The following is a 27,385-nucleotide window of genomic DNA, read 5'->3' as shown; positions in this document are numbered from 1 at the left end:
ACAGCTTCAAAACCAGTGGACTCTAAGCTCTGCACAGACCCTCCATTGAGTACCAGCCAGCTCTGCCATGTCCCCTGTCCCATAGAGTGCGAGGTGTCGGCATGGTCAGCGTGGGGTCCATGTACGTTTGAAAGTTGTGATGACCAGCAGAGCAGGAAAGGTATGTAAGGGGACAGGATTCTGCTGGTGGTATAAATTGACCTTTAGAAGAGCCAATATAACGAGATGTTTGCAATTATCTTTGTTATCACTTTTTTGTGCCTCATTGAAATATGAAACACAACTGCGCTGATCTAATTTCATAGCTGCTAGAAATACAATACCCGAAAACCACTACCTACATAGAAACGTTTTGTTAACAAAGCATGAACGTAGCTTCAAGCCTAATGCAGACTCCTACATACGACTTCTGGTGTGGACACACCATGTGAACTTGTCCATGCTCAGTTGAAATCAACCAGGAACAAAAACTTTTGTTTTAAGCTTACCTGTTCGTAGGTGTGGCAGCTGCATTAGTTTCTATTTTCAGCCTCAGTATGATTACTGCAAGTTTACTGCATTTTAGGATACAAAAAAGGAAGCATAGGGGCATAGAAGTTAGCACTCTGACCTTTGCAGCGGCAGATCCCAGGTTTGAATCTTAGCCAGGACACTACCCTATGTTTGTGTGGGTTTCCTCCGGGAACTCCAGATTCCTCCCACATTCCAAAACCATGTAGATAGGTTAATTGGCTTCCCTCTAAAATTATCCCTAGACTTTAATAAAGACATTAAAGAGGTTAGGCACATTAGATGGTTAGCCTCTTTGAGGGACAGCTAGTGACATGATTATGGACTTTGTAAAGCTCTGTGTAATATGTTGGTGCTATATAAATATTGCGTGGTAATACAATTAAAAAGTTCTGCCAATGTAGGAAGTCACAGGTCCGTTATAATACATTTCCAGGCTGTCAAGTTCCTCAAACACATTTCACACATCTCATAGATTTATCATATAAGCCCATGAGATGGGTGAAATGGGTTAGAAGATTTTTATAGCCCGGATATGTAATGTAACTACTTGAGTGTGTCAAGTATTTAAATTGAACTTTTAAATTTTATCCTGGAGTGAATACCAAAAGAAAAGCTGGATGTGCTCCTCATCTCGTATCAGCAGCCAAAAATGTAATCATCAGAATCTGAGAAGCTTTCCCTCTGCATTTTGGCTACATAAAATAACTGTTGATTCAGATCAAGCCAGTGTCTTTGTAGGTTTCTGTTTCCTGAACTGATATCTCAATTTTATCAGCTTTTTCCTTTTATTTTCCATGAACTAAGCAACAACTATTCCTTTTTTAGTGGAGTTAGGCTAAGTGAGGAAAGCAAGATGACAATGCTGCTTCTTTAGAGATACATTATGGTAAGTGTATCTAGGATAGAAAGTGCGTTAGTGGCAGGATCTCTGGGTAAAAAAAGAAAAGAAATGCAGCCACCACATTGAAAGAACAGTAAGCTTTTTTATGTATTGCTTTTATACATTATATTGTATATTCTTTTCTAAATGTATATGTCCTATAAATAGTAGAACATCAAAAATTTTATTTTTATCGATTGAAGCAATGTCTATAAATTATTGAAAGCTGAGTGAAGTTATTTACATTTATTTGTGTGTTTCTAGGTTTCAAGCTCAGGAAGCGTTATGTGACCAATGAGCCCACAGGAGGCACAGGAAGCTGCCCCCATCTAATAGAGGCCATTCCCTGCGAGGAGCCGTCCTGCTATGACTGGAGGCTGGATAGGCTCGAGGAGTGCATCCCCGACAATGGAAATAACTGTGGGCCCGGAACACAAGTACCAGTTGTCACCTGTATCAACAGCGATGGTGAGTATCCAAAGAGGTCTCCAATGAAAGATGAACCTAAATGTATGTCAAGCCATATTTTGTTTCTAGCTTTGGATAGAGGGACTCCTTTCAGGTTTCTACTGCTATACTGAGCATGTTTGGAAATTTACCCTTTAACTTACCAAATGGGTAAAATAGGTGAAAGAGGGGTTCTAGCCTCTTGTTCTTCTCTAGCCTTCCCTACTTTACGAAAATGTGAGCTGCAGAGATAATAATTTTAGCCAGGGTTCCCTGAAGTCCTAAAAGTTATTTCAAGGGGTTTCCCATTTTTGAAAAGATTGAGAAAGACTGGTCTATAGTGCGCTAGCAGGCTCCATCAGGAGAGCGAAGGACCCTAGTCAAAAGGCCCATAGAGCTGTAGCTATGACCACTAGCTGATCAGTTTAAGTGACACCAATGATCTTTTTGGCTATCTGTAAGGGTGACATTATTCTATTTGGCCAATAATGACCATCACACTAATATACTGTGAGCTGTGGGTATAGTAATTATAGAAAGCTTCCCTGAAAAGCTGAAATTTATTTCTCCCCATGTTAGAAAGGTTGAAAAACTCTGGTCTAGAGAAACCCTAACGTTCCATGAAACTTTGGTTGAGAAACACCAGTAAAGTCTGTTAAAAGTCTGTCAGTTAAAATCTGTAAAAAGTAGGTTTATAAATTCTTTACCCCAGACATACACAGCTGACTGTGCTGAAGTAATGAATTCTGGGTGAATCCATCCATGGTTTCAGAAGAATTACACAATAATTTTGCAGTCATCCAACTGTAGAGATGGCCAATCTTTATCTCACTTGCATTTTTCTGCAGCCGGGAAAGTCAGCTGACTATCAAACTTATTTCAAGTCTTCCAGTTCAGGTCAGGTTCAGGACTTACCAAGGTAAAGAAGTCATAATCTTTGGTCCCTTAGCTTGTACAATGTAAGTTGAATTACCCTTAGTATTAGATATATATTTTGATTCTAAGTGCAGATTTCTAAGCACTATGCAAGTATACCAGTTTCTGGTATTTTGTACCCTATTTATCAGAGCCATCTTTGTTCAGACATTATCCAAGGTCACCACCTACTTTGGGCTGAAATCCTGGCTCAGTCATGTCAATCTTGGTGCCTGTTCAGTTTTTGGCAGTTTTTCAGTCTGATCACTAGGGAAAAGAGGTCTAATGAAATGCTTTCTGCCTTTCGGCCTCACCAAAGTCACTGATTGGGGGTTAACAATGTTTTTTTATTAATAATAAAAGGTAATGTTTTTGCCAGTAATGTATTCATGCACTAAGGATCCACTGACAGGTCCACTTTAACAATGGCAGCTCCATGTCCCTCTAGCATTATATCTTTATCTAAACATCAAAATAGATCAACACCATTATATGGCATTAATTAGTATTTAGACTGACAACTACAATACATCTCCTTGCACTTTAATCAGGTATAGAGCTCTAACATCTCCGTTGTTTGATGTTGTCTGTTTTTCTATAAAAAGTTCCTAAGAACTGAAAACAAACCTCAACTCATTAGCTTAATTGGTCAGAGTGGAAGTCTGTGCTGACTACCATCTATTTCCCTGCAGAAAATCCAAGTGACACCATAAATATCTATTTAATTTATATCGAGACAGCAAATTCATTATAAATTCACTTGCAGAATTGTAGTGTGGGGTCAGCACTCATTGCATCTCCGCTTCTTTATATACACAGGCTAATTACAAATCAACACAACTTATTTAATATTAGGAAAAATGATATTACTGGTACAGAAACAGAGGGTAAAAATGTGAAAATATAATTTGATTTATTCCTTTAGATTTTGGTTTGCATGGTAATGTGATTTTTTCACTATTCACAAATATTTGTGTTCCTGATTCTATAATAGAATTATATTAGAAAATAAAGAGCGTATTCAATAAAATGTATCAGTATAATGAAAATGTTAAATATTATAATAATATAAATTACTAAATATTAACGTTCTAGCAGACCAAAATGGAAGCAATATCATACTTCCCATTGCTCATGCACTTTGCCACAGGACTCTGCTGGTCTGCTTACTTTTGTTGCTTAGAATGAAGGTTCCTGCTAAGGGGTCCTGCAGGTAACAGCTGATTAGTGTTGCTTTTAATATTCAGAATCCCTGCTGTGTGTAGGAAAGCACTAAAAGTTTTTCACTGTGCCAACCAAGTGGTGAACAAAGTTAATTTTGGTTGGGAATCCAGATTTTTGCCCCCATTCAGCTAAACAAACCTGGAGGCAAATTCAAGCAACACTACATAAAATGCAGTCACATGACACTGAGAGGGGTAATTCTTCATAACGCCCAAAGGAGGGCAAGGGAGGGCGTGGAGTCAAACATGATCAAGGGGGCAACAGGCCCTGGTCTCAATAATGGGACCTCTCTCCAATTCAGGGATGATTTAGGTTAGTTTTTCTTGACTTTCTTAACATTGGGGAACCCATGAATTACCTTTACTATATCCAAAACTCACAGTATATTAGTGAGGTGGTCAGTGGGAGGAATGCCACTAATATTGGTGGCCATTGGGAAGAATCTCAACCTTACAGGATCATTGGTGTCACCCAAACTGACCTGAGCATCACAAATTGCTCATTGATGAAGGAAACCCCCGGCAACCTCTGGAAGAACTCCAGGATTCTATGCAACCCTGGTTGAGAAACACTGATTTAAATGATCGTACAGGGCCCCCATGGTTTCCAGGGTCTTTATCGGCGGAATGACAGCAGTGAAAGGAGCCAGAATGCTGTGCATTAGGGCCCCCCATTGCATATTTTCCCGTGGTTCTATTTCATCTAACACCATCCCTGCTCTAGTGCAAATGGTGAGCCATGGGTACACCAGAGGCAGAAAAATCAACATTTTCTGCCTCTGCTATATAGATCACAAATGCTATATAGATCACAACAAGAATTAAATGCCTTATATAACAAAATGCTGGCGGCAGATCAGTAATATAAAACACTCGGCACCTAAGGGGTAAAAATTACCCATAAAAATTGCCTCAATTTCCACTTCATGTTACAATCTTGGTTCCACTAAAGGACCACTCATGCGTCTCTCCTGAAAAAACATTCTTACAATAAAATATGTATTTGAAGGTGGTTTTCTAATAGTTTCATTGGCTACCCTCAGGGGTCCATCATTCGCCATCCTTCAGTAATTCTGCCGCTGCCTTCTGCTCACACAGCAGGGGTTGAAAAAGCAGCAAAGTGCATCTGACACTGAGCTGTGAGATATCTTCATAGCCTGTCTGAGAGCTGAGAGACATTTTATCTTCTGGCCGTATTCTTGTTTCATGTATGTTCTTTGTATTTCATTCTACTTTCTTTAAATTAAAGCTGTAGGAGCTATAAAAAACTTGGTATCACCAATGCTGGCCAGATATGTATTGATCCAACTGCTCATAGGTGACTTTGAATCTGGACATTGCCAATTATTTTTGAACGTCATTGACCTGTTTTATTGGATCCAATAGGACGGAGATATAACCCAAAAAGGGAGAACTTGGGCTGCAATATTCATATATTTTAAGTCATTCTGATACCGTATAAGGGCCTAGGATGGTGATGGTTTCCACAGTTTTTGATGGAGATATGGGTATATGGCCAATATTTAGGGGGTCTGCAAACATAGAAAAAGTACTGGCTCATTCAACTTTCTGATGAAATCAACCTAATACATACCAGGTGCACTAAATCAAATGTTTTACATGTTTTGTTCTTTAGCATTTTTTAGGGAAGGTTCCTACCTCTTTGTAGAAGCAGTGGTCTTTCTGCAGAGGATGAAATGCCCACACACTCCACATGCCATGCATTAGGTTGCATGCTCCCATTGTACACACTCTTGCTACCATAGCACAATTTTAGCATTACATTTATTTTAATGTATTGGTATGCCCCTACTTACAGGAACTTCTTTCTATTTCCAATTCCAGGAGAGGAGGTGGACAGACAGATGTGCCGAGATGCTATCTACCCCATCCCTATTGCGTGTGATGTCCCGTGTCCTAGAGATTGCGTCCTCAGCTCGTGGTCTGAATGGTCGTCCTGTTCACACACCTGCTCCGGAAAGACCACTGAAGGAAGACAAACCAGAAATCGTGCTATTCTTGCCTATCCTGGTGATGGTGAGTCTGGTCTTTCAGTATTAGAATTACCTTACTATGCTTAAAGCTGAACTAAGGGCAGATATTGGAGAGAAGCTTCCGCCACTACATGAAACCTTTTAAAAAAGCCAACAATGAAATTCTTTGTGTATGCTTAGTTAAATGCACACTTTTCCTTCCATGCAGTCCAGCAATGTCTTGCTGTATTGATTTTCCTACTGTCTGAGGTCTTCTGCACCGCCATTTCCATACTCGCCATTGGCCTGAATAACTGGTGTTGGCCTAAATTCCTAATGATAATGCCAGTGCCCACAGACCAGGTATGAACCTCTTGCAGTCCAGATACTGCAGAGCTCAGACTGGGGGAGGAATGGGCAGGAACAAGGAGGTAACAGTGAACTGGTTATTCCCAGGATGCATTGAACAGAATTGCAACTCCCATAAATGTATTTCACCTGTGTGTTTAGCTGCCTGCATGGAGTTCTGATTTAGCTGTCCTTATCCATAATCACCTGCAGTTGTCGGGTCAAAAAATCAAAAAAGCGTACTTTTTGCAATGCTAAAACTTTAGGATATGGGCTAGTGGGGTCCAGAAAGTTAACCTATTCTGGGGCTAAGAAATTTCAAACGGCGGTCCTCGGGGGAGGTGATTGGATGTAAAACTGGAGAAGGGCATAGGGATCAAAAGGTCGATGCCCTACATTTCAATGTGTAGGCAAGCCAGACTCAAGTCAGGACTCATTCTGAATCACTGACTGGACAGGCACTGAAGCCATTGGACCAGCATGACCACTGGCAGCAAGAGAACCAATGATATAAGAAGCAAAGGTTGACAATAACAGTCTCCATGTTTTCTGTAACAAAACCAATTGAGTTTATTTCGACTTAGCAGAATATACAATACTTTGTGACTTCCTTTCTCACCAACCTTCTATTGGGAATACTGGCGTCTTTTTTTCTTGGAAAGACACACTAGAATATTCCGGCAGGTATTTTTCCAATTTTTCTTTTTTTTTGTGTGTAGTCAAAAATGAAATTAATTTATAAGGAATTTTCAGCCCAGGGACCTCTCAGCCAAGGAGCAGAGATGATTCTTGTGAAATGACTTTTTGTCCCCAGAGCTCCAGTCAATCTGCACACGAGTCTATCTCCCCTGACATTCTCCGTTCAGGAAATAAATAATTTAATCGGTGACATTTTGCCGAGAGGATTTTGCTGCGTCGTTAGGAAGTGTGTCCATATTTCATGATCACCACATCTCATTTTTACAACAGTAAAAAAATAAAAGATTAGAGAACTTTGAATTTAATAGGGTAAAGAACAATTTGCCCGGTGCAGTAACCCATATCAACCAATCAGCATTCATATTTTTAATCTTTTAATACTGGAACTTCAACTTAAAAAGAAAAAATGTGTGAAAAGGGTTTTATTATTATAGAATGGATATGGTATAGGGTTTTCATTTAAGATTCCCTCAGTTTTACCCAAAATTTACACACAAGGCTGCCATTGAAATGGACTTCTGTACCGGGGCCCTAATCAAAAAAATTTGGCTTTGCAATGCTTTTAGATATGGGACCCAGGAAATTTAGCTAGTATGGGGCCCCAAAATTTTTGATGGTGGTCTTACATTTCACATTATAATAAACTAGATAAATGTATGAATCAAGATTAAAGAACTAATCACACATTTACTACCCAATTTTAAAAATGTGTGAATTTTAGATAAAGGTTGGGTGAATCCTACCTGCTTATTAGCAATCTTTTTTATTACACAGAGATTCCCATACACAGCCCATTGTGCGGTTCCAGCATTTATCAAGATGAATAAACTAACACTTATGCAATCAAGTCCATCCATCTTATACCAGCCAATCAGGGCAGCCAAAAATCCTGGGTGAAAATAAATCTCATCATTATGGGGTGTATCTGAACCCAAGGAGAAAAATATAATATATTGCAGAATTTCGGTCTTTAAAATTTGGTGGCTGCATTACATCAATACACATCTATGTGATGTTGGAAGTGATGTTGTTGGTAAGATGTCCCAATATGAAACTTGCTAACAGATTCCCAATGAAAATGTTGCTTAAGAAAACTGTTTATCAGTTTTTGGTTGTTCTTTTGATATTTAATTTTCTTTTATGAGTTGCCCCCACCCCCACAAGGTGTTACACTTACCTCCAGGAAGGATTGGGGTCACCATGTGCAGCACAGAGAGGTCATTATTGAAGGAATAGGCATAGGCAGTATAGGGATCATTGGAACAGATAAATTAGGCCAGAGGTATTATAGTTCTCCCAGACTGGGGAAGATTAGCTATCATAGGAGAACCTGGGTGATAAAAGAAACTTGGAAAGGATTTCCTAAAAAATCATTTGCTATTAGCTGGCAAAGTCTTTAATCCCAGATCAGATCAATTCAAGGTTTACTGAATCACCCAGGTTCTGCCATGATAGTCTCTTTTCTCCAGTCTTGGAGAGTTTCAATAATTCACACCCATTGTTTCCATGTACAGACTAAGAATATGAAACCTCAAAAAAGCCATACATGGGGTGCCATTTCCAAACATAGGGTGCTTGTCTTATACCTGCATATCAATCACCAATTTGTATAGAATTAGGGGAACGTATGCCAAACAAAATATTAATGCATGCATGGAGAAGTATCTGAGGAAAAAGAATATACACAAATTGAAAAAAAAAATGAGCGGATGATACATAGATGAACCTTATTATCTCAGCAGATGTAACCCAACCAAAAGAGGAAAAAAAGAGGTCCCACGAACCAAAGGACCCCTTTTTCAAGGAGAACCTGAATCACTGGACCCGGGATCAGGGTAAGTATAAGTGAAGTAACTAATTAACGTGGGGTAACTAATTAAATAGTATGAAAACAAATAAAAAGTAAACTTGTCCTTTAAGCAAAATGTCATCGGCATTCCAACAATTAATATTTGTTACATTACCCCAAAGCAATGTTGTGCGGAGAGTGGTATATGCTATATAGAAAATCCAGCCACTGACTGATCACTGAGTTCCTCAGCGGAATCCTCTTTATTCTTCGCTCTGAATGATTAATGGCTAATAGAACGACATGGGAAAGAAAGAACTGAAATGTGATTTCAATTCACTTTTAAGTAATCATCATGTCCACTTCTGCACTCAGTTATTTCAAGAATAATATAAACCAGGACAATAGGACATCTTTTTATTACATTGTACCATTTCATTATTTTTATTTGTTCCTACAGTGCCGGTACTCCATGCAGCAACGCTTCCTGACCTTGTTAACATGGGGGAACTCTCAGCTCTTCAGGGATCCCCTTCTATAATTTTTAAATCCATAGCTCACAGTATAGTAGTGTGATGGTCCTTAGGAAAAATTCCTCTTATATTGCTGGCCATTGGGAAGAATGTCACCCTTACAGAAATATAGTCATGTCATCATCTTCTAGAATGAGGGTGTCAAACTCTGGCCCTGGGGCCAAATGTGGCCCTCAAGGTTTTTTTTTTTTGGCCCCCCAAAGAATTCTGAAAATGAACTACATCTGGTCCGTCCGCCCATGTTACCACCTCACATCATCATTTTCAATACATGCAATACATAAACATAATTCCCGTACACCCATCATGTGACACAAAGCCTAGGCAATGATCACTCCCAGGGGCATTGTGTTTGTTTCAATATATTAGAGACTGCATAGTGTAATATTTAGTGTCAGACAAACTTGTGATGTGAGAGGATGAACAACACACAGGCTGCATAGGTAGATATAAATTAGTCTTTTCAACCCTAAAGTGTGTGTAGAGGGGTTTGTTTTTGTTGGTTATGGATGAAATAGTAAACTTCCTCAATTTTTCAATAAATTTCAAATTTGGCCCCTGACTTTGTCTAAGTTTTTAATTTCGTCTCTCTGTGTATTTGAGTTTGACACCCCTGTTCTAGAACATCATCATCACTCTGAAACAAACCCTGAATATCATCTTAAATTTCTTGTGACTCCATTTCCTTTACAACCATTGGTCCCAATTTCTCATGTCTAGCAATAGTGCTTTCCTTAAATGAGCACCTATTGTCCATGTATTTATATATATTGTAGCTTAGGGTATATATATTTAAGTTGTATATATGTAATATGAAAATTATGGTATGGATATGAACCTCTTTAGTTATTTTGTTATATAGTACTTGTTACTCATCTTACCTTCTCCTGAATAAGTCAAATAGCGAAACGCATCAGTCACCGAGACATTGGTTTATGGTATATGGACTGTGGTTTTGTTTTTCCTACTTTTGAGGATCCAAACATTGCAATGATGCAGTAGATAAATTGTCTAGTAAACTTTACGCTGGCTACTTTTGTATGTTTTGTATATCATGTAAACAGTAAGTGTTTTTTTGATTGCCATTACACCCCTTTTTTTCCAGTTTTATTCATATTTTCTCATGATTATGATTTGAAACATTTGCTTCTCTTCCATGGAATGGTAACAACCAATATCATTTTACACAAATCTTTACCATATATTTATATCCTTTAATTTATCAAGATGCAATGGCTTTTACTGCCCAAATAGCATTTGAGGCATCCTAAAATAACATACAACTTTAATGTAAAGGTCATGAAGGACACTTTTAGGTACAGGAAGACTTTCAATTTTTATATTTATTTGTATTTGTTTTTATTTGTATTTAATTTGTGCGCCATCAACATTAGGGAGATTTCATCTGAAGCTACTGCTTGATGGCATATATGTTATATATATGTTTTTGAACTAAAGGACCCAGACAACATCCAAAAACCTCCAATATAGGTGTGCTAGATGGCCTTGATTGCAAGACAAACAACCAAGCCATCCAAAGCCACCGGCATCATATTATATATAGAGCTGTATTGTAGGTTAATGGCCTTCATCTTTACCATGGAGACATTTATTTTGGTACTCAAATGGGCTGAATTACACCACCTATGAAATCTCCCCATCAGTTATCCCAAATCTTCCCCCCACTATGAAGTCAAACATGGATGTCTCACTCCTGCTCCCAAAAGAAAAAGAAATCAGATAATGGGGCCCTCCTATAATCATTTCCTATAGGTGGGGCCTTATTCTCAGTTTTGGTAGCATTGACCGTCATTGTAACCAGAGGTCAATTGCTTTTAAATCATAAAACAATAATTTTTATATGCAGATTTTTCAGTAATGTACACTTTACTTGTTGCAGGAGGCACTCCCTGCCCAGAGAGCAATGCACTGCAGGAGATCCGGAGCTGCAATGAACACCCATGTACCGTATACCACTGGCAGACCGGCCCCTGGGGGCAGTGTACCGAGGATGTGACGGTTTCGGTTTTTAACACTTCCAGTTGGAATGGAGAAGTGGCTTGTGCGGTCGGTATGCAGACGAGAAAAGTCATCTGTGTTCGTGTCAACGTTGGACAAGTAGGACCTAAAAAGTAAGGGGTTATTCTAACGACCGAAAACCATACTTTTTCCTGTAGAGTGTGGAATGAGGAGAAATTTAAGGTCAGCCTTTCTTTCCAAGGTAAAATGCTGCTGTGGGTTCCCTTCAGTAATCTGCACTGCATGCATTAAAAGGCCTAGACTATGGTCATGTGATGAATGATGATAGGGAGTATAAAAGTTTATATTGACTTAGCTTCCGCTTTAATAATGATCACATAACTCCATGTTTAGGGTTTTTGTGTTACGTGGGGTGGGGGGCAATACCCTTATGATATTATTATTATTTTTTTTACATCATATGCAAATAATTTGGGACATTCACATTAACATTCGTCAGAGGCACTGATCTCTCTGTTGAAACTCTATAGTCCACACCAGTCCATTAAATAAAAGAATTTCCACATTATAGTAGTTTTTCTGGTATGGTCAGGCTCCACCTCTGAGGATCAGGATTGTCCAATAAAATTTTAAAGTATTAAATGTTAATTTTTATTTTTTCTAGATGCCCCGAGAGCCTTCGTCCAGAGATCATGAGGCCATGTTTGCTGCCGTGCCGGAAAGATTGCATTGTTACCCCCTATAGTGATTGGACCCAGTGCCCCACCTCCTGCCAAGAAGAGAAAGGTAGGAAAACCTGTAAAATATATATAATTCTTTTTGAAAAAACATATTAAATAATGGCACTAATAGAAGATTTCTAATTATGAAAAGAAAAATAAACTGTATGTAATAATTTACGTATACTGTATGTTTGCTCCACAATACTCTAATGCAGGCCAATGTGATTGTCAATCAAGGCATAGAAAATGTTGGCAGTGATACAAATGTTCTCGCTTACATTTTCGGTAACTGAGAAAGGCTTGATTCACCGCGAGATCAAACTTAATATTCTTGCTCGCTCATCCCTACACCAGGGGATGCCTAAAACCTTTAAAATGGGCAAAAAAGTTATGCAAACCTGGGTACTTAATGCAGAGATTTCCAGAGTTCCAGAGATCAGTACACTGACAGAACTTACAAGATGTTGCACATATCAGAAAAGAGAGTGATCTCACATCTATCTCAAACAGAGTTATAAAGTAAAGAGACCCTGTCATCCACAATTTTGTATCTCTTTGTAATAACCTATGAACTTGTTACAAAATTTAACTACCCTTGGAAAGTATCAATTCCCTAGCACAGCCCCCCCCCATTTTGCACCATATACCCCTTTCCTCTTTGGTGATTATACAATTAATTTCTTTGCTGACCCAGCTCCTCTACTTCTTCTCTCACCTCCCTGCATACCTCTTAATATAGCCAGAGAAAAACAAAAGCAAAAACTATAGAGAATGCCAACTCCGAGTCTGGGGGAGCTCTATAGTGTGCATTCTCTGCATTTTTGGGCACATTGATATAAAATAGTGTTTACTTTCTTTTTATCATTCCAAATATTTAGTGTGCATAATTAGCATACCACGGATTCTAATTATTTGGCCCTGACATTTTGTTGGATGGTGGCACCTAAAAGCAGTCTTTGGATTTTTGGACAGGAGGCATTTACAGGTAGATAACATGCAAAAATATAATAAATGGTCAAATAAAAGATCCTATGAGAAGATAGTTATTGGAATGATGAATGTGGTGACAGGTTCTCTTTATTAATCCATAATTATGATCCAATCATTATTGATCAGTTTGCACCAATATTGCGGAATACACACATGGAACAAAATGATTCAACCAGAAAAATTACTTTTTCTTTCCTCCTTGAAGACATTGTAAGAAATTCCTGGCATGATTCCGCCCGGAGCCGCCTCTGATCTCCGCATGCACTATTGACCCAGATAAAGCATGAAGGAGACACAGAGGGGGCTCCTCGGAGAGGATGTGACCACCGGATCTGGGTCACATTTGTGCTGCATCATGCAGTGTTAGTAGAATTCCATGCACCCCTGACATGAATGAGAAGAGCCATTGCTCTGTGCGCCTTGTGCAGTGCACCAGAGGATTAAAGAGACCCTGTCATCTGAAGCCATACTCCAGGCAAAAAAATGAATGCAAGAAAGAAATATATATAGGGAGCTGTTTTGTATTTCTGTTCATCCAGTCATAAGGTTTGCACAGCTCTAACACTGCACAGCCCTCTGTGGCAGTACAAGAGACCATATTTATCTCTGCTGCTGGTCATTAGCTGGTCTTCTTGTGATTGGATAGTGGAAGAAGGAGCCAAGAAAGGTTCCGCCTATAATTTAAAAAAAAACCTTGTAAAGTTCTAGTTGGTGACTTTGTCTAGGCTGAGATGATGTCATCAGTCTGCTGCAGGCAACAGAAGCATTTCCCTAGTCTTTCCTCCCCCAGTGACCAAACTGCAACATTGTAACAAATCAAGGTGAGAGAAAGCAGCAAAAATTTAAATTCCTTGACCGATATTCCGTGACATAGATGATGACCCTGAAGGATCCCTGAATCAAGATGGTTCTGTCCTTCTGGAGTGCATAGCAGAGGGGCAATGTCAGGGGGTCGCAGTGTGACCTCTATAGGAGGCTATAGTGTGGCCCTGAACCTCTGTGCTTATTATATGATACTTCGATTTCAGGTCTTGCACAGTTTTGTTGATCTTTTAACCCTTTCATAGCATACAAACCTATGAACTACGTCGGATGAATCAGTTTGCAGATCACAGGCAATGTTCAGTTTCCTTTTCTCTTTCATCTTCGGGAAAAGAAATGTGATAACTCCTGGTGCTGCATTTAATTAATTTCCAAATTCTCCATGCTAATTCCTTTGTGTGAATGTAATGTCATCTGTTTGTATATGGTATCAGTAACTATTAATATGCAGAATGAAATGATTCCTCACAATGAAATGTAACATTCACTAAAGGCAGCTTTATTAATTAAAGTGAATATATTTGTATCCAGGAAGGATCATTGCTATCATCTCCAAAAACAAAAATCTGTTAATGTAGGGCTGCCCTCCAGCCTTTCCTTCATTATTCTGCCTTCCATGCCTCCCTTTATTAATTTATCCTTCAGTCTTCATTTCATTAAAACTTCACTCCAAACTTCCCTTTAGTGAAAGTGCCCACCAACATTTCCTTCATTAATCTGCTCTACAGCCTTCCTTCAATAATCTGCCCCCACGCCTCCCCCTAATATTCTGCCCTCCATCTTTCCCATCATTAAGTTTACTCTCCAGCGTTCCCTTGATCAAATCTGCTCTCCAGGCCTCGCTTCATTATTTTACATTTCAGTCTCTCCTTCATTTATCTGCCCTGCAGACTTCGCTCTCTAATCATAACCTCATTTATCTGCCCTCCAACCTTCCCTTTAATAATCTGACCTTCAATCTTCCCTTTAATAAATCTGCTATCTGGGCCTTCTTTTAATATTTTTTTCTCTTGCCTTTAATTTTGCCTTCAATAAATATACCCTCCAACCTTTCTATATTTAATCTGCTCTACAGGCTTCCCTACATCAATCTACCTTCTCAACTTTCCTTTAATATTCTGCTCTCCAGCTGTCCTTTCAATCACCCCTACCTCCTTTCCTTCAATTTTCTGCCCTGCAGACTTTCCATCATTAAATCTGCTCTCCATCCAATTCTTGTAGTTGAATCCAAGCAGTGATACTCGTATATTGAAAATATCATTGTGAGAAACTCCCATTGGGACTGATTTACTAAAAGAATTTAGGCCGTTCACTCACCAAGGTGAATCATCTCCTTGCTAAGGATCATTCACTTAGCTTAGCGAATTTGGCCAAAAATAACGTTGCAAAGTATACCCAATCACATGCAAGGATATTTAAAAAACAGATTTTTTGCTTTCACATGATTGGATAATTGAAGTCAGCAAAGCTTCATCTCATTTGTTATGCTAAGTGAAATGTTTCTTGCAAGGTGATAACTCACTTTGCTATGTGAACAGCATGTATTCATTTAGTAAATCAACCCCAATAGATTCTCTAATAAAATCCAATGCATCTTGGGTGAAAATATTGATAAATAGACCTAAAATTGCCAACAGAAATGTGAAATGACTTTCCACTGAGTCCTGGATTTTATGATGTGAAATAAACCTTCTGCGTTTCTCATTTTAGGCGCCGTCACTGTCAAGAAGCAGACGCGGCATCGTGTCATTATCCAGTACCCGTCCTATGGCGGGCGAGACTGCCCTGACACTTTATATGAAGAAAATGAGTGTGAGCCCCCCGCTGCCTGTCACACATACAGGTGAGATACGTCCGTTCCGAGACCGGGGGCCTCTCCCGCCAAACCGTCCCACCTCCCGTTCATTAAATATGATTCTGTCACCACACGCTGTAACCTGTCAGCGCCAACGGTGCCACTGACTGGGGGAAGAGGAATTGATTTCCTTTATTACATTTTCTTCTGCTGAGTAAATATTTTATTTGCTTTATTAAATTGATTTTGGGCTGGCGTGAGGATATTGGAAATGAAGGGAACTGAGACGGGGAAAAAAATGTCAAAAATCTTTAAAGAAAAAAACTTGTTTGGCAATAATGAGATTGATGTCTATAACATTATCATTCATCCGATCTCCTCCAAAGTGGATGAATGGCACCAGCTCCTCTCTGGATCTGTTGCAGTTGTTGGAGATGTTGCAACATGAAGAAGGTTGTGAGAACTTGGAGTATGTTCTTCATGAGAAAAATAAGATATTGATTGGAGGTTTGAGCATAAAACCGCATCTGTACTGCGGCATGTATTCCAGTGATACATTTTTTATTTTTTTGCCTTGACATAAGTAATCCCCTCTCTCGGCCAAATTAAAGGTCCCTCTATGTGGCTGCCTTGGCTCTCCGTTCACACTGCATTGCAGAAACTACTTTAATTTCCTTGCTCCCCTTTGGGATTAAAGTCTCCACTTTTAACATTCTGATGGATTTTTCAGTTAAAAGGTGTCAATCCGATAACCCCATCTGAACCAATCGTAATTGACTCCCGGGTTTCCCTAAGCTTTCCCTTCCAAGTGTCGCCTGAATCCGTCACAGCTGCTGAGATCAAAAGGATCGGCTGCAACTAAGCAGTCATTACAAGCATTGTAACGGGGAGAGGCGATGGCGGGGAATCATACACAATAAATGACGATGCTGAAGGTTAGAGAGGACAAATTATATTCAGAGACGAGGAGATTTGTATTCTGTAAGCGATGGAATTCCTGGGCGCTAGCAAAGTTCATTATCATGGAGTAAACTGGAAATGTTTTAATGCAGCGCCCGGGTGAATATAAAATGCAAGGTGACAGTCGGTGACAACGCAACAGAAAGGTCCCAGGTTTAATTGGTTTTCCATTATTTCACTTGGCTGCCATCTTGTCCCACATCTCACAACAATTACCTGTGTACAAGCTGCTGGAAAAAAAACCCACAGCCATCTTTTATATGACAATAACATAACCGTTCCCATTTTGTGCAATTTATTGTCAAATTCGTCTTCATTGGAATATTCAGAATGCATTCAAATTTACAATTCACAAAGTAAATAGGGGAATTTGGGCATTTTCAGATCTTAGCACGAGGCGATGACAGATCCGAGGGCTTGTTCTTTTTTTGCATTATCAATTTTTAAAAAGATTTTTCCCCATTATACAGAATTATGTATTATTATGTTCAATTTGTTTAAACCTTCGCTGCTGGAAGTCTGTTAATAATGCTGCCGGCATTCAAATCCAACATCGCTTTTGCAGAGGTGAGCGACAATAATAAATAATCCCAGAAAATAGGGATCATAAATATCTTTACCTTTATCTGACACCTTTTATTCTGAATACAAACTTCAAAGCTTGTTAAGTTTTTTTTTTTAGGTCAATTTATAGTATTTTTTTAATTTAAAAAGTTTATTAACTGTTTTTAAATTTATTTTAATTTATGTATGACATCTGATTTCCATATCAATCCATTTCATGTTCATTTTTGGTAAGAAAATGACCCAGCACTATCTGCAAATGTTTTGAACAAAATAAGATGTCTTCATATCCTATAGGAGAGCAGGAGTCATACCTGTAAGACGATCAATCCTGTTTTTTTTATAATTTTGCTTATTTTTATTTTTTATCATTTTGCTATACTTATTATTTTAACAGTTGCACTTAAATCAGCCTGTTATGTGAAATATTTATGTAAATACTCAAATATAAACCAAACCGAATGTAAACTAAAGTATTTACTTTTACCTTTAATTACAGAAATATGGTCTGACTCAAGTATAAACCTAAGGGGTAGTAATAAACCTAAATTGTAACAGTTGAACAATAAGCAATAGAAATACCAATGCGAATAAATGATTAAAATGTTGTGTTTTTAAAACCTTTATTTAAAAGAAGGGGTTCAGTCTGTTATTTTTTTTTCCTTTTCACAGGTTTTAATTGTTTTGTACTCAGTTGTGAATTATTATTGACCACCAGTAGATGGTGCCATGTCCTCCTGTAAAATGTGTAACAAACTCATGTCTCCAATAGCAAGAGTTAAGTTTGTTACACATCTTACATGAGGACACAGCACCATCTACTGATATGACCCAAGCATAAACCATTTTTTTTCTAATGGCATTTTGAGGGGAAAATATGTATATTTACTTAAAAAACTATTTTACAGAATTTTATTTTTAGTATTGAGCATAATAAACCAACAAAGAAAACTATAGGTTTTCTGTTTGCACAATACCCGGTTAATTGTTCCTCCTCCCATCTACTTGCCACCCCCATAAAAAAATGACATGCTTTCGTACTGACCCTAATGTGACATCACAGCTCCTCCTCTCTTCCTCTGACATCACAGCTCTTCCTCTTCCAGTGTTGGCATCCTATCTGAATTGAAGGCACCATGCATCATAATAAATATCCATTTTCCCTACATGTTATTTACTATATATTGATCATTTCTTTATTTTGGTGCTGCCAAACTTCTGCAACCTCTTCCTGTCTATAATAAGTTCAGAGGATGTCTGTATGGCATTTCTCGGGGTGACAACATTGGACAATGCCTATATAATAATTCTTTATAATGATCCACAACACGTTCCACTAGAAGTTTCCATTGAGTGACAACACAGGAGAGCAATTGGAAAACAAAACCAGTGCTGTCATCCCTTAACAGGAAGTAGCCCTTATTTGCAGGATCCCCAGGCATTATTTTTATAAAAGTTGCTGATTTACAAGGATTGGAAATTATTTTTGTAATCACATTTACATAAATGAGATTTTAGTAATGACGTTAATATTCTTTTGGAGGTTCATCAATGGGTAATCTGGGTGTTGTTTATTGTCTGAACAGTTTTGTCTGGGTACCAATGCCCCTTTCTTTTTTCAGATACTTTTTTACATTAAATAAAATCTCTACTTGTACAAATTCCAGAATCCCCTATTATACAGATCTTAGTTACATTTACAATCACCATTAAGAAGATCTTTCCATCTGACATCCCCGGTGTCTCGATCTGCCATCCAAGTTTCCCGTTCCCTTTGGGAAATTAAATATCTGATCTAAGAATGATGCCAACCACCAGGCAGACATCGGTGCCATTATAAAACCTTTTCCTACCCCTCTTTGACGGCTGCGGTGGCAAAAAAAAACAAATTTTCTACGCCTGGATGACAAGGGTCCATGTGTGTTCACCAGATGGCCTGTTGTGGTGGCAGAGCGGTGGCATTTCATTAAGAGGCCCCCCCGCTGGTTCTGCCAACAAAATGAAAAAGTGCCCGTGTAATTGTACAGAGTAGATTATCATTTGCTTTAAATATTGAAGCCACCGGGGCGTTCATGATTTACTGACTGAGACGTCTACGACTTGTCTTGCCATAGGTGGAAGACTCATAAGTGGCGGAGATGCCATCTGGTGCCCTGGTATGTCAGACAAGACAGCCCTGGAGCGTACGAAACCTGCGGACCGGGACTACAGGCGAGAGGTAAATTCATTTCAATGATGGATTTTTTCTGTAGCTTGCTGAGAATGATAAGGAAATTATTAATTTATTTCTCAGCCGTCCTGGAAAAGGGCATTGGAGGGGAAACATTTCTGGCAGCAATCTTATCAATGTGTTTAAATCTATTTTAATTACTTTTTACTGTTTCTATGTATTATTTGTAAATAAATATTACCATGCGGGAGCATTATTTCGCCATTTTAAGACCCAGATTTCTCCCTGCCTACTATAGAAAGGGGATTCGTTAAGGGGCCCAGAAAGTGTAAGTGGGCCTTCTTTTTTTAGAACTATTTTGCTTCAGCCAGCATAATAAAACCAATGCACTGCCCAGCAAGCTATTTTATTTCAACAGTTGTTAAGCAGGGAGGCTCAATGAAGCTGATGTAAATGTAGAGCTCCCTCTAGTGGCGAATCAACAAATCTCTATATTCTATACAGTAACACAAATATGGACAAATGTGAATATTAAAATAAGTTAACTATAAAAACGAGTTCACTGAACATACACTATGGGATCCATTCATAAATTCTCTAACTGTCAATTTGGCCGAGATTATACCCTTTTTCGTTTGGATGCATGGAGCTGTTATAGCATTTACTTTAATGACTGTTTTGCCTATTTGAAAATTGTCCACTAGGTTGCAGAATGAGGTTTAGATTTAATCAGCAGTGAACAGAGCAGTGAATGAAGAATAAAATGCATCCAAATGAAAATGCTTGCGAATTGATGGGTGAAAAAATTATAAAAAGATTCATACCTGTCATATAGTAAGCTTTTTATCTGCCATTGCTGACCTACAAAAATTGGATGCCTGGCTGATTGGGATAGCGTTGATGGGCTTCAGGTTTGTAAGCATCTTACTTGCAGCTGCATTCTGTCTGCCCCTGAGATCAGTTTTAGACGGTATGACATCATTCACACTTCACTTACAGATGTATTTGACTTGCAGTCGATCTCCTTCAGACCTGCACCTGACCTAATCTAAGCTGTATCAACCTGCTTCATGCTGTTTTTGCCTTTCCATTGACTTGTGTTGAGAGAAAACCCATTGTCACAGACCGTTATGATATTTACATTGACAAAGACACTTTTACACCTCTGGTTTTTATACTTTCTACATCAATGACCAGCATGTAGACCCGCAAAGTCAAAAGTCCTTATTTGCCTGTTGAAGTGTAGAAAGGGCAGCCTCACAGTTTGCATTAAAGGACATTTAAACTCACACTGTTCACATTAAGATTGATCAATACACATACTATATAAGTTATAAATAATTGGTTTATGCAGTCAGTCTGTGTAGAGGCTGCTTATAGCTTTCACTTTTTTTTTGATTGAACACTAGAGGGCAGCAGATTGGCTGTAATGTCAGCTTCTATAAGAAAACTCCTTGCCCCATGATTCCTTGCTTTGTGTATCATGGATTGGAGGGGGGGGTCACACTTGTACTCCACAGCGCAATGAGGTGGCTACAAATGAAGATACAGAGCATGAATTGTAGCCACGGGCTTAAGCATATGCGGATCTCTGCAAAAGATAGAAGGGATATATGGGACCTCATTGCACACAGAAGAAAAGAAAAGGAAGAAGTGAATCATTACAACATAAAACACATTTTATTTTTTTGTTTAGCAACACTATTTGCATCCAAATGCATGCTCACTTGGGGTAAAATATTCACCATCAGCCTCTCCTTCTTTCCTCCCAGCACATCACCTTTCTGCATACTTCCAGACACTTCTATAAAATCATGTGGACATGTTTAGTGCTGGCAAAGTTCTCTAAGATGGGAGAGGATGGACTATCATGGGAGAACCTTAATGATCCAGAAAACTTGGAATGGATCTGGTCCAGGACTAGCTAAGAACATTGAAGGTTTGCAGGATCACCAAGGTTCTCCCATGATAGTCTATCCAGCCTTGGAGAGCTTTAATAAATCAGGCCTATGGTATCCAGCAGCTATGCAGAGCCTCATAACACTTCATTTTAAAGCGCAATTATTTAATATGAACCTACAGGATGGAAGTCATTTTGAAAAAACAATAAACAGGCGGATGGCTTGTAAATGTTTAATAAAACGTTGACAAACTCGTTGATATTAATTAGAACTTCTGCCAAGTCAGCTTAATCTGTTTTGACGGCTATGTGTTAAGTCCGTTGTCGTGAGGAGTGTTTGTGTTTTTTATATCTGGCAGTGCGAATATCTATTACAGGATTAATTGAGTGCCGTAGATTGCTGCCAAGTGTCTATGGCTTCTATTCAGTGCCAGGGAACAGGAAATGGAACTCAGGAATTTTTTTATTCTCATCCTCACTATAACCACTTCAAGTGTTTATGGTGTTAAAATAATTCTGCAGAACAAACATGGAGTTGTAGTAACCAAACAGAATCCTTCTGGCATTTTCATACATTTCCACTGGATGTTTGATTTTGTTGGTTATTTTTTATTGAGCCATGGGGTGTTTGGCATAGGGAAGTGCAAAGTGTGCCAGATCCTTCCCAGCCAACAAGGGGCCTACCATAAGCCATATTCTTGTCCTGTTGGGACCCACTTGGAATCCAGTCCTGCTCAGTGGCCCACTATTGGCTACGCCCATCACTGTTTTGGAGCCAAGTGAAACTTCAGGATCCTGAAGAACACAAATAGTTGTACCATCACCCCATACATACTGTAGGTCAGTGCATCATATAATAGGCTTTCTATTCCAATTGAGTGGAATGTGTAAGATTGACGTGTATTCAAAAATCTATCTTTGGACAGAATGCAAAGGTTTGGATCTCAATTGATCCAACACATTCCCTAGCCCAGTGCTGTAATTCATAGTAGTGCCCCGAGTGTGTGTGCACTTTTGATTGGGTTTGGGTACGTTTGATCACTGGAAACCAGGACTAGTATGCTTATGTTGGGAAGCATTATCAGGCAGCATGAGGTTAGCACTCTGGCCTTTGCAGCGCTAAGTCTTAGATTCGAATCTCGGCCAGAACACTGACTGCATGGAGTTTGCAGGTTCTCCCTGTGTTTGTGTGGGTTTCCCCTCACATTTCGAAATCATGCAGTTAGGTTATTTGGCTTCCCCCCAAATTGACCTTAGACTGTATTAATAATATGGTACGAGATTTAGATTGTGAGGGACGGCTAGTGACATGGATATGCACTTTGTGTATTATGTCAGCACAATATAATTATTGTATTCTATTATTAGGAAGAATTATGGTTCTCTAGGAGTTGTTAATTTTTTTTGGAACCCTGGTGATGTTATTAAATGAGCCCACAATTTTTCATGTTCTTGCAGCCTGACTACATTACAGTACTGTAAGAAACTTCAATTAGACTTCAAAGTGTTCCAACCCATTGTCTAATTTGGCAGAGAACCCTTATATATATATATTGCACCCGGGCTCACAAAGATTTCCCACTCCTAAAAATACATAAATATGAATGAGCCCTTAAAATGAATAGATCTGGTAAATGCTAAAAAAAACTCCTTTCTAACATATTGTAATGTCTGTAGCAATGCTTGGTTTACCTGGTTGACATTTATTATCACTGACAGCTCCATATTTCATTTCTGATATGAGTTAAGACAGTTCATTTCTTTGTATTTTCTTGCTCACAGCTATAACTTGCCGCCGACAAGATGGTACACAATCAGAAATCCAGGAGTGCCTCAAGCATGCTGGTCCTCTCCCAGCCTTAACTCAACCTTGCCAGATACCGTGCCAGGATGACTGCCAATTTACCAGCTGGTCCAAGTTCTCACCATGTAATGGAGATTGTGGTGCGGTTAGGACCAGGAAACGTGCTCTTCTAGGTAAGTTGATATAAAAATGGATTCCCTTCTCAAGTGGAGTGATGGTCTCTGTAGAGCTCAAGGCAATTGATTTTAGGTAATGTAAGTAACGTGGTTAGACCTTTTTTTGCACATTTACTGTTGTTTATTAGCCATTGGCGCATACAAATATAACCAAAAAGTTACCTTTATTCCGTGGTACAAAATGCTCCACTGATGTGTGGCTAAATTCTTGGCACTGTGATTGGGATATGAAGGACTCTTGGAACTTTGCATTTTTAAGCACCAGGTGCCTAAAATGTAGTTGCAACCCTCAATCCCACCCCTTCCTCCATTTTGCAATGTGATGGCCAGCTATCCACAAAAATGGACAAATTAGTCAAAACGTCAAAAATGGAAGGTATATGCTTAACTAAACCCAACCACGCCAATAAAAGAGTATCTCCCTAAACCAGCAATAACAACAGACAGCTTTATCCAACAGAGGGGTATTTCCCACTGATGGTTAGGTTTTGATGAGGTTACGAGTCCATAAATCTAATCAATAGACAGGTGCTTCAAGATGCATCTCATCCAAGGTTCCATAAATGGGACAGCTGATAACTATCCACCAACCACCCAAAAAACATTCCAAGGCTTTTTTTTTAATGAACATGGACTTTTATGCTGCTTGGCAGTTGACGGGCTAATGAGCCACCTAGAGCTGCCTATAGACCAGCACAAGTACAGCCTAAAAATGATTTATTAAGAACAGAGAAACATTTTAAAGGTCAAAGTGATCAATAGCTAGATAGGTTGGATCACCCAATGGTTTGTTTTATATTGTGGGGATACTCTTTGGATCTATCTATTTTCTGCAATTACAAACACTCCACCCTACTCCTGACACAGTCCCAGACGTCCTGCCATTGGAATCTCCTCCCCAGGTGCCATCTAAAAGTATTAGAAAACAGTATTAGATTTGTGTAGATGGACCCTTTATCCTTTCTATGTATTTTTATGCAGGAAAAAGTAAGAAGAAAGACAAGTGTAAGAACCTTCAGCTGTATCCACTGATCGAGACCCAGTTCTGCCCCTGTGATAAGTACAACGCTCAGCCAGTGGGCAATTGGTCGGACTGTATCCTACCAGAAGGAAAAGTGGAAGTTCTGCTGGGAATGAAAGTACAAGGAGACATCAAGGAATGTGGACAAGGGTACCGTTACCAGGCTATGGCATGCTACGATCAAAACAACAGGCTGGTGGAGACTTCAAGGTGTAACAGTCATGGTGAGTGCTCCTATATCAATAAACTTTGTGTTAGAATTTACTGTATTCAAAGCCCATTGTCTATATTTAAATCTGCCCAATACATTCCAGGTGCATTAAATCCTTATAAGAAAAACCAGCCAAAGTCAGCCCTCTGCCAGCATGCTGCATAGGAAAAAGACTGGTGTTCTCTACATGGAAATGGTGGTCTCCCTGCAGAGGTCCTCTTCTGAGCTAGACCTATTACCAAAGCTCTTGTTCTTTGCTGATTTAAGAGCTTTTAAATTGAGAGTACAGAGTTCCATACAATTATTCTGTCTGTCCAAGCATGTGGAATTTGTAAATTAATGTTATTCAGTTTGGCCGTGTAAAAGATTAACTATGCTTTAAAAAAGGACAAATCTAGAGCAGCGTTTCTCAACCAGGGTTTCATGGACCCTAAGGTTCCTCCAGAGGTTGCTAGGGGTTCCTTAAACGATGAGAAATGTATTCCTATTGGGTCAATTACCATTGACTTCAATAATCCTTTTGGCTATCTGTGAAGGTGACATTCTTCCTATTGGCAAGCCCCTTCCTATTGGCAAGCCATAAAAGAGGAACTGTTCCTATTGACCACCACACTAATTTACTGTAAGATGTGCATGTAGTAATTATAAAAGGGGTTCCCTGTAAACCTTAAAGTTATTTAAAGGGTATAAAAAGGTAGAGAAACACTGATCTAGAGCATTGGAACCTGGGCCTTTATTATTCCCAGTGTGGCCTACAGGTTTCGAAGAGTCAGTGGTGGGGAGTGATAACACTGAATGGTTAGGACAGTTCCCTGAAACATTACATTACTATGGGCAGCCCCTTGGTGACATCAGGGGTCACAGCTGACCCAATAAGTGACCATTGCTGGGACACAGATGCCATGACAATGACCATGTCCTATCCTGTCTACAAATGGAAACACCCAATGTCCAATGGAAATGTTGCCCGCCATTTACATTAGAAACCCAATCAAACAGTAAAAAAAAGACCACTGTCTGACCTGTAGTCACTCTCCCCCTTACATCTACCCATCCAGAGAATTATTTATTGGAGGAATTTGGCAACTCACATGCCAAAAAAAACACAGCCACAAATGGGAAATTAATATTCCACCTTCCTGGCTAATAAAATTGTAAAACTCAATAAATTAGTGTGTAAAAAGCTGCAGCATCTCATCCTGAGCTGAACCCGCAAATCCAGAAATTAATTTTCTGTAATGATTTATACTGCTGATTAACTTCAAGTAAGCTGAGCGGTGCTGCCCTACATAAGGAGATAAGGCGAGATGCATTTCCAATTAATTATGCATGCTCCCCGTATAATTTAATGTTTGAAACAAGTAATAAAATGTTTCATTGGATTACATGGGGAGATAGCGCTCTCTGATTTCCGTTTTGATATATTACTTTTCTGCCGCAAAGATGATACAGTTTTCTGTTGGAAAGAACCAGAGTCATTTGTATCTAGATGAAGCGCAGATGACGGATAAGGGAGGCGGATTGTCTGAATAGGAGTAGATAACAAAATATTAACATTTTCAATAGAATCCATTATTAGTTTTTGTTTATATAAATGCCCAGGAACATAGACCCGAAGTATGATATTGTGACCATATAGAAAAGGAAAAGGGTGAGCTGGAGCAATGTAAAAAAAATACTTATAGCTGTTTTTCTATTATAGCAACAAAGAAGGGTGATGGAGTAAAATGAACAAATGATCCATCAAGTCTGCTCCTTTTCTTCTTGTTCCAATTGGACTTTTCCTGTCCTTTAAACCAAGGGCAGTAAGAGAAATTCTCTGCAGAGTTAGGGAGAATCACCATCAGGTGACCACATTGAAGGATTCCTTCTCATCCCTTTATCTGATGTAAACTAAAAATTTTGGATTTCCAATCACTTTCTTTTTTGGTGACAATGACCACCCACAGATCAGAAGACGCAACTGCCTTGGCCACAGTGCTGCGGTAGGTGCAGCTGGAATGGGAAGCCATTCCTGCTTCTGCATTGCCCAGCCATCTCTTACAATGGCAGCTGGTAAAGTGATAGCTAAGATTGCATGGGAAGTTTGTGGTTCTCCCTGTTTAACCAGTGGCAACTTGCTTGGGGTCATCATGGGTGGAGAGGATCCTGTCCCAGCATTGGTCACAAGGACAATTAGAAAGGGCTGAATCTTTATATGGGGGGCACATGAGGAATTAGTCTGGCAGGTGTTCCAACCCTTCACCATTCTCTTCAATATACAATATATGGTACATTTTAGACATGCAGATGAATTGGGACTCCATGTGTTGCTTTAATCGAATGTTAACATTGAAATTTAACATTGAAGCTGGGGCTTAAACATTAGCCTTGAGGGGCCACATGCAGGCCTGTCCCATAAACAAACTGTAATGGTTCATCACTGATTTCATGGTATGGTAAGTAAGCCATACTGAGTCACTAATGGGGTAAAAAGAGGCTGTTTGGAAGTTCCACCTCTCAAAGCATTGCAGTATTGTATTAACAAAATTTGTGATGGGACTGATAAAGTTTTAACCCAACTGATCAGCTCAGAGCAAGGAAAAATATCAAACATACATAAAGCTTTAATTTTTTTTTTCCACCCATTTAGGTTACATAGAAGAAGCATGCATTATACCGTGTCCCTCCGACTGTAAACTCAGTGAATGGTCCAACTGGTCCCGATGCAGCAAGTCATGTGGAAGCGGGGTCAAAGTCCGGTCCAAGTGGCTTCGGGAAAAGCCCTATAATGGAGGAAGGCCATGTCCGAAGCTCGACCATACCAATCAGGTACAATAAACGGCTTTCAGATACATGTACTTCTATTTATGTACTTGTTTATGTCCACCTAGTGCCAAAAAATAAGGAGTCATTTAATCTAACTGTGATGTTCTATTGTGGGTTGAATTGCCCTCTGACTGCTTTGGTT

General features: G+C 39.1%; 1 protein-coding gene across 2 annotated transcripts in view; it reads left to right on the top strand.

Annotated features, from left to right (window-relative positions):
* The window catches only part of THSD7A (thrombospondin type 1 domain containing 7A), a 269,637-nt gene that overhangs the window by 206,553 nt on the left and 35,699 nt on the right, over nucleotides 1–27,385 (top strand). The window contains exons 7-17 of one of the 2 annotated variants that reach the window (XM_072412942.1): nucleotides 5–160; nucleotides 1,658–1,861; nucleotides 5,824–6,015; nucleotides 8,741–8,833; nucleotides 11,221–11,452; nucleotides 11,965–12,086; nucleotides 15,545–15,677; nucleotides 19,268–19,371; nucleotides 23,006–23,200; nucleotides 24,185–24,448; nucleotides 27,068–27,246. In XM_072412942.1, coding sequence (XP_072269043.1) covers nucleotides 5–160; nucleotides 1,658–1,861; nucleotides 5,824–6,015; nucleotides 8,741–8,833; nucleotides 11,221–11,452; nucleotides 11,965–12,086; nucleotides 15,545–15,677; nucleotides 19,268–19,371; nucleotides 23,006–23,200; nucleotides 24,185–24,448; nucleotides 27,068–27,246 — 1,874 coding nt within the window. The remainder of the gene's footprint in view (nucleotides 1–4; nucleotides 161–1,657; nucleotides 1,862–5,823; nucleotides 6,016–8,740; nucleotides 8,834–11,220; nucleotides 11,453–11,964; nucleotides 12,087–15,544; nucleotides 15,678–19,267; nucleotides 19,372–23,005; nucleotides 23,201–24,184; nucleotides 24,449–27,067; nucleotides 27,247–27,385) is intronic. The other variant, XM_072412943.1, reaches the window with a different exon arrangement.

The sequence above is a fragment of the Pyxicephalus adspersus genome, chromosome 5 (genome assembly GCF_032062135.1).
Source record: "Pyxicephalus adspersus chromosome 5, UCB_Pads_2.0, whole genome shotgun sequence".
NCBI classification, from domain to species: Eukaryota; Metazoa; Chordata; class Amphibia; order Anura; family Pyxicephalidae; genus Pyxicephalus; species Pyxicephalus adspersus.
The sequence above is the reverse complement of the archived record's forward strand: the minus strand, read 5'-3'. Positions and strand labels throughout refer to the sequence as shown.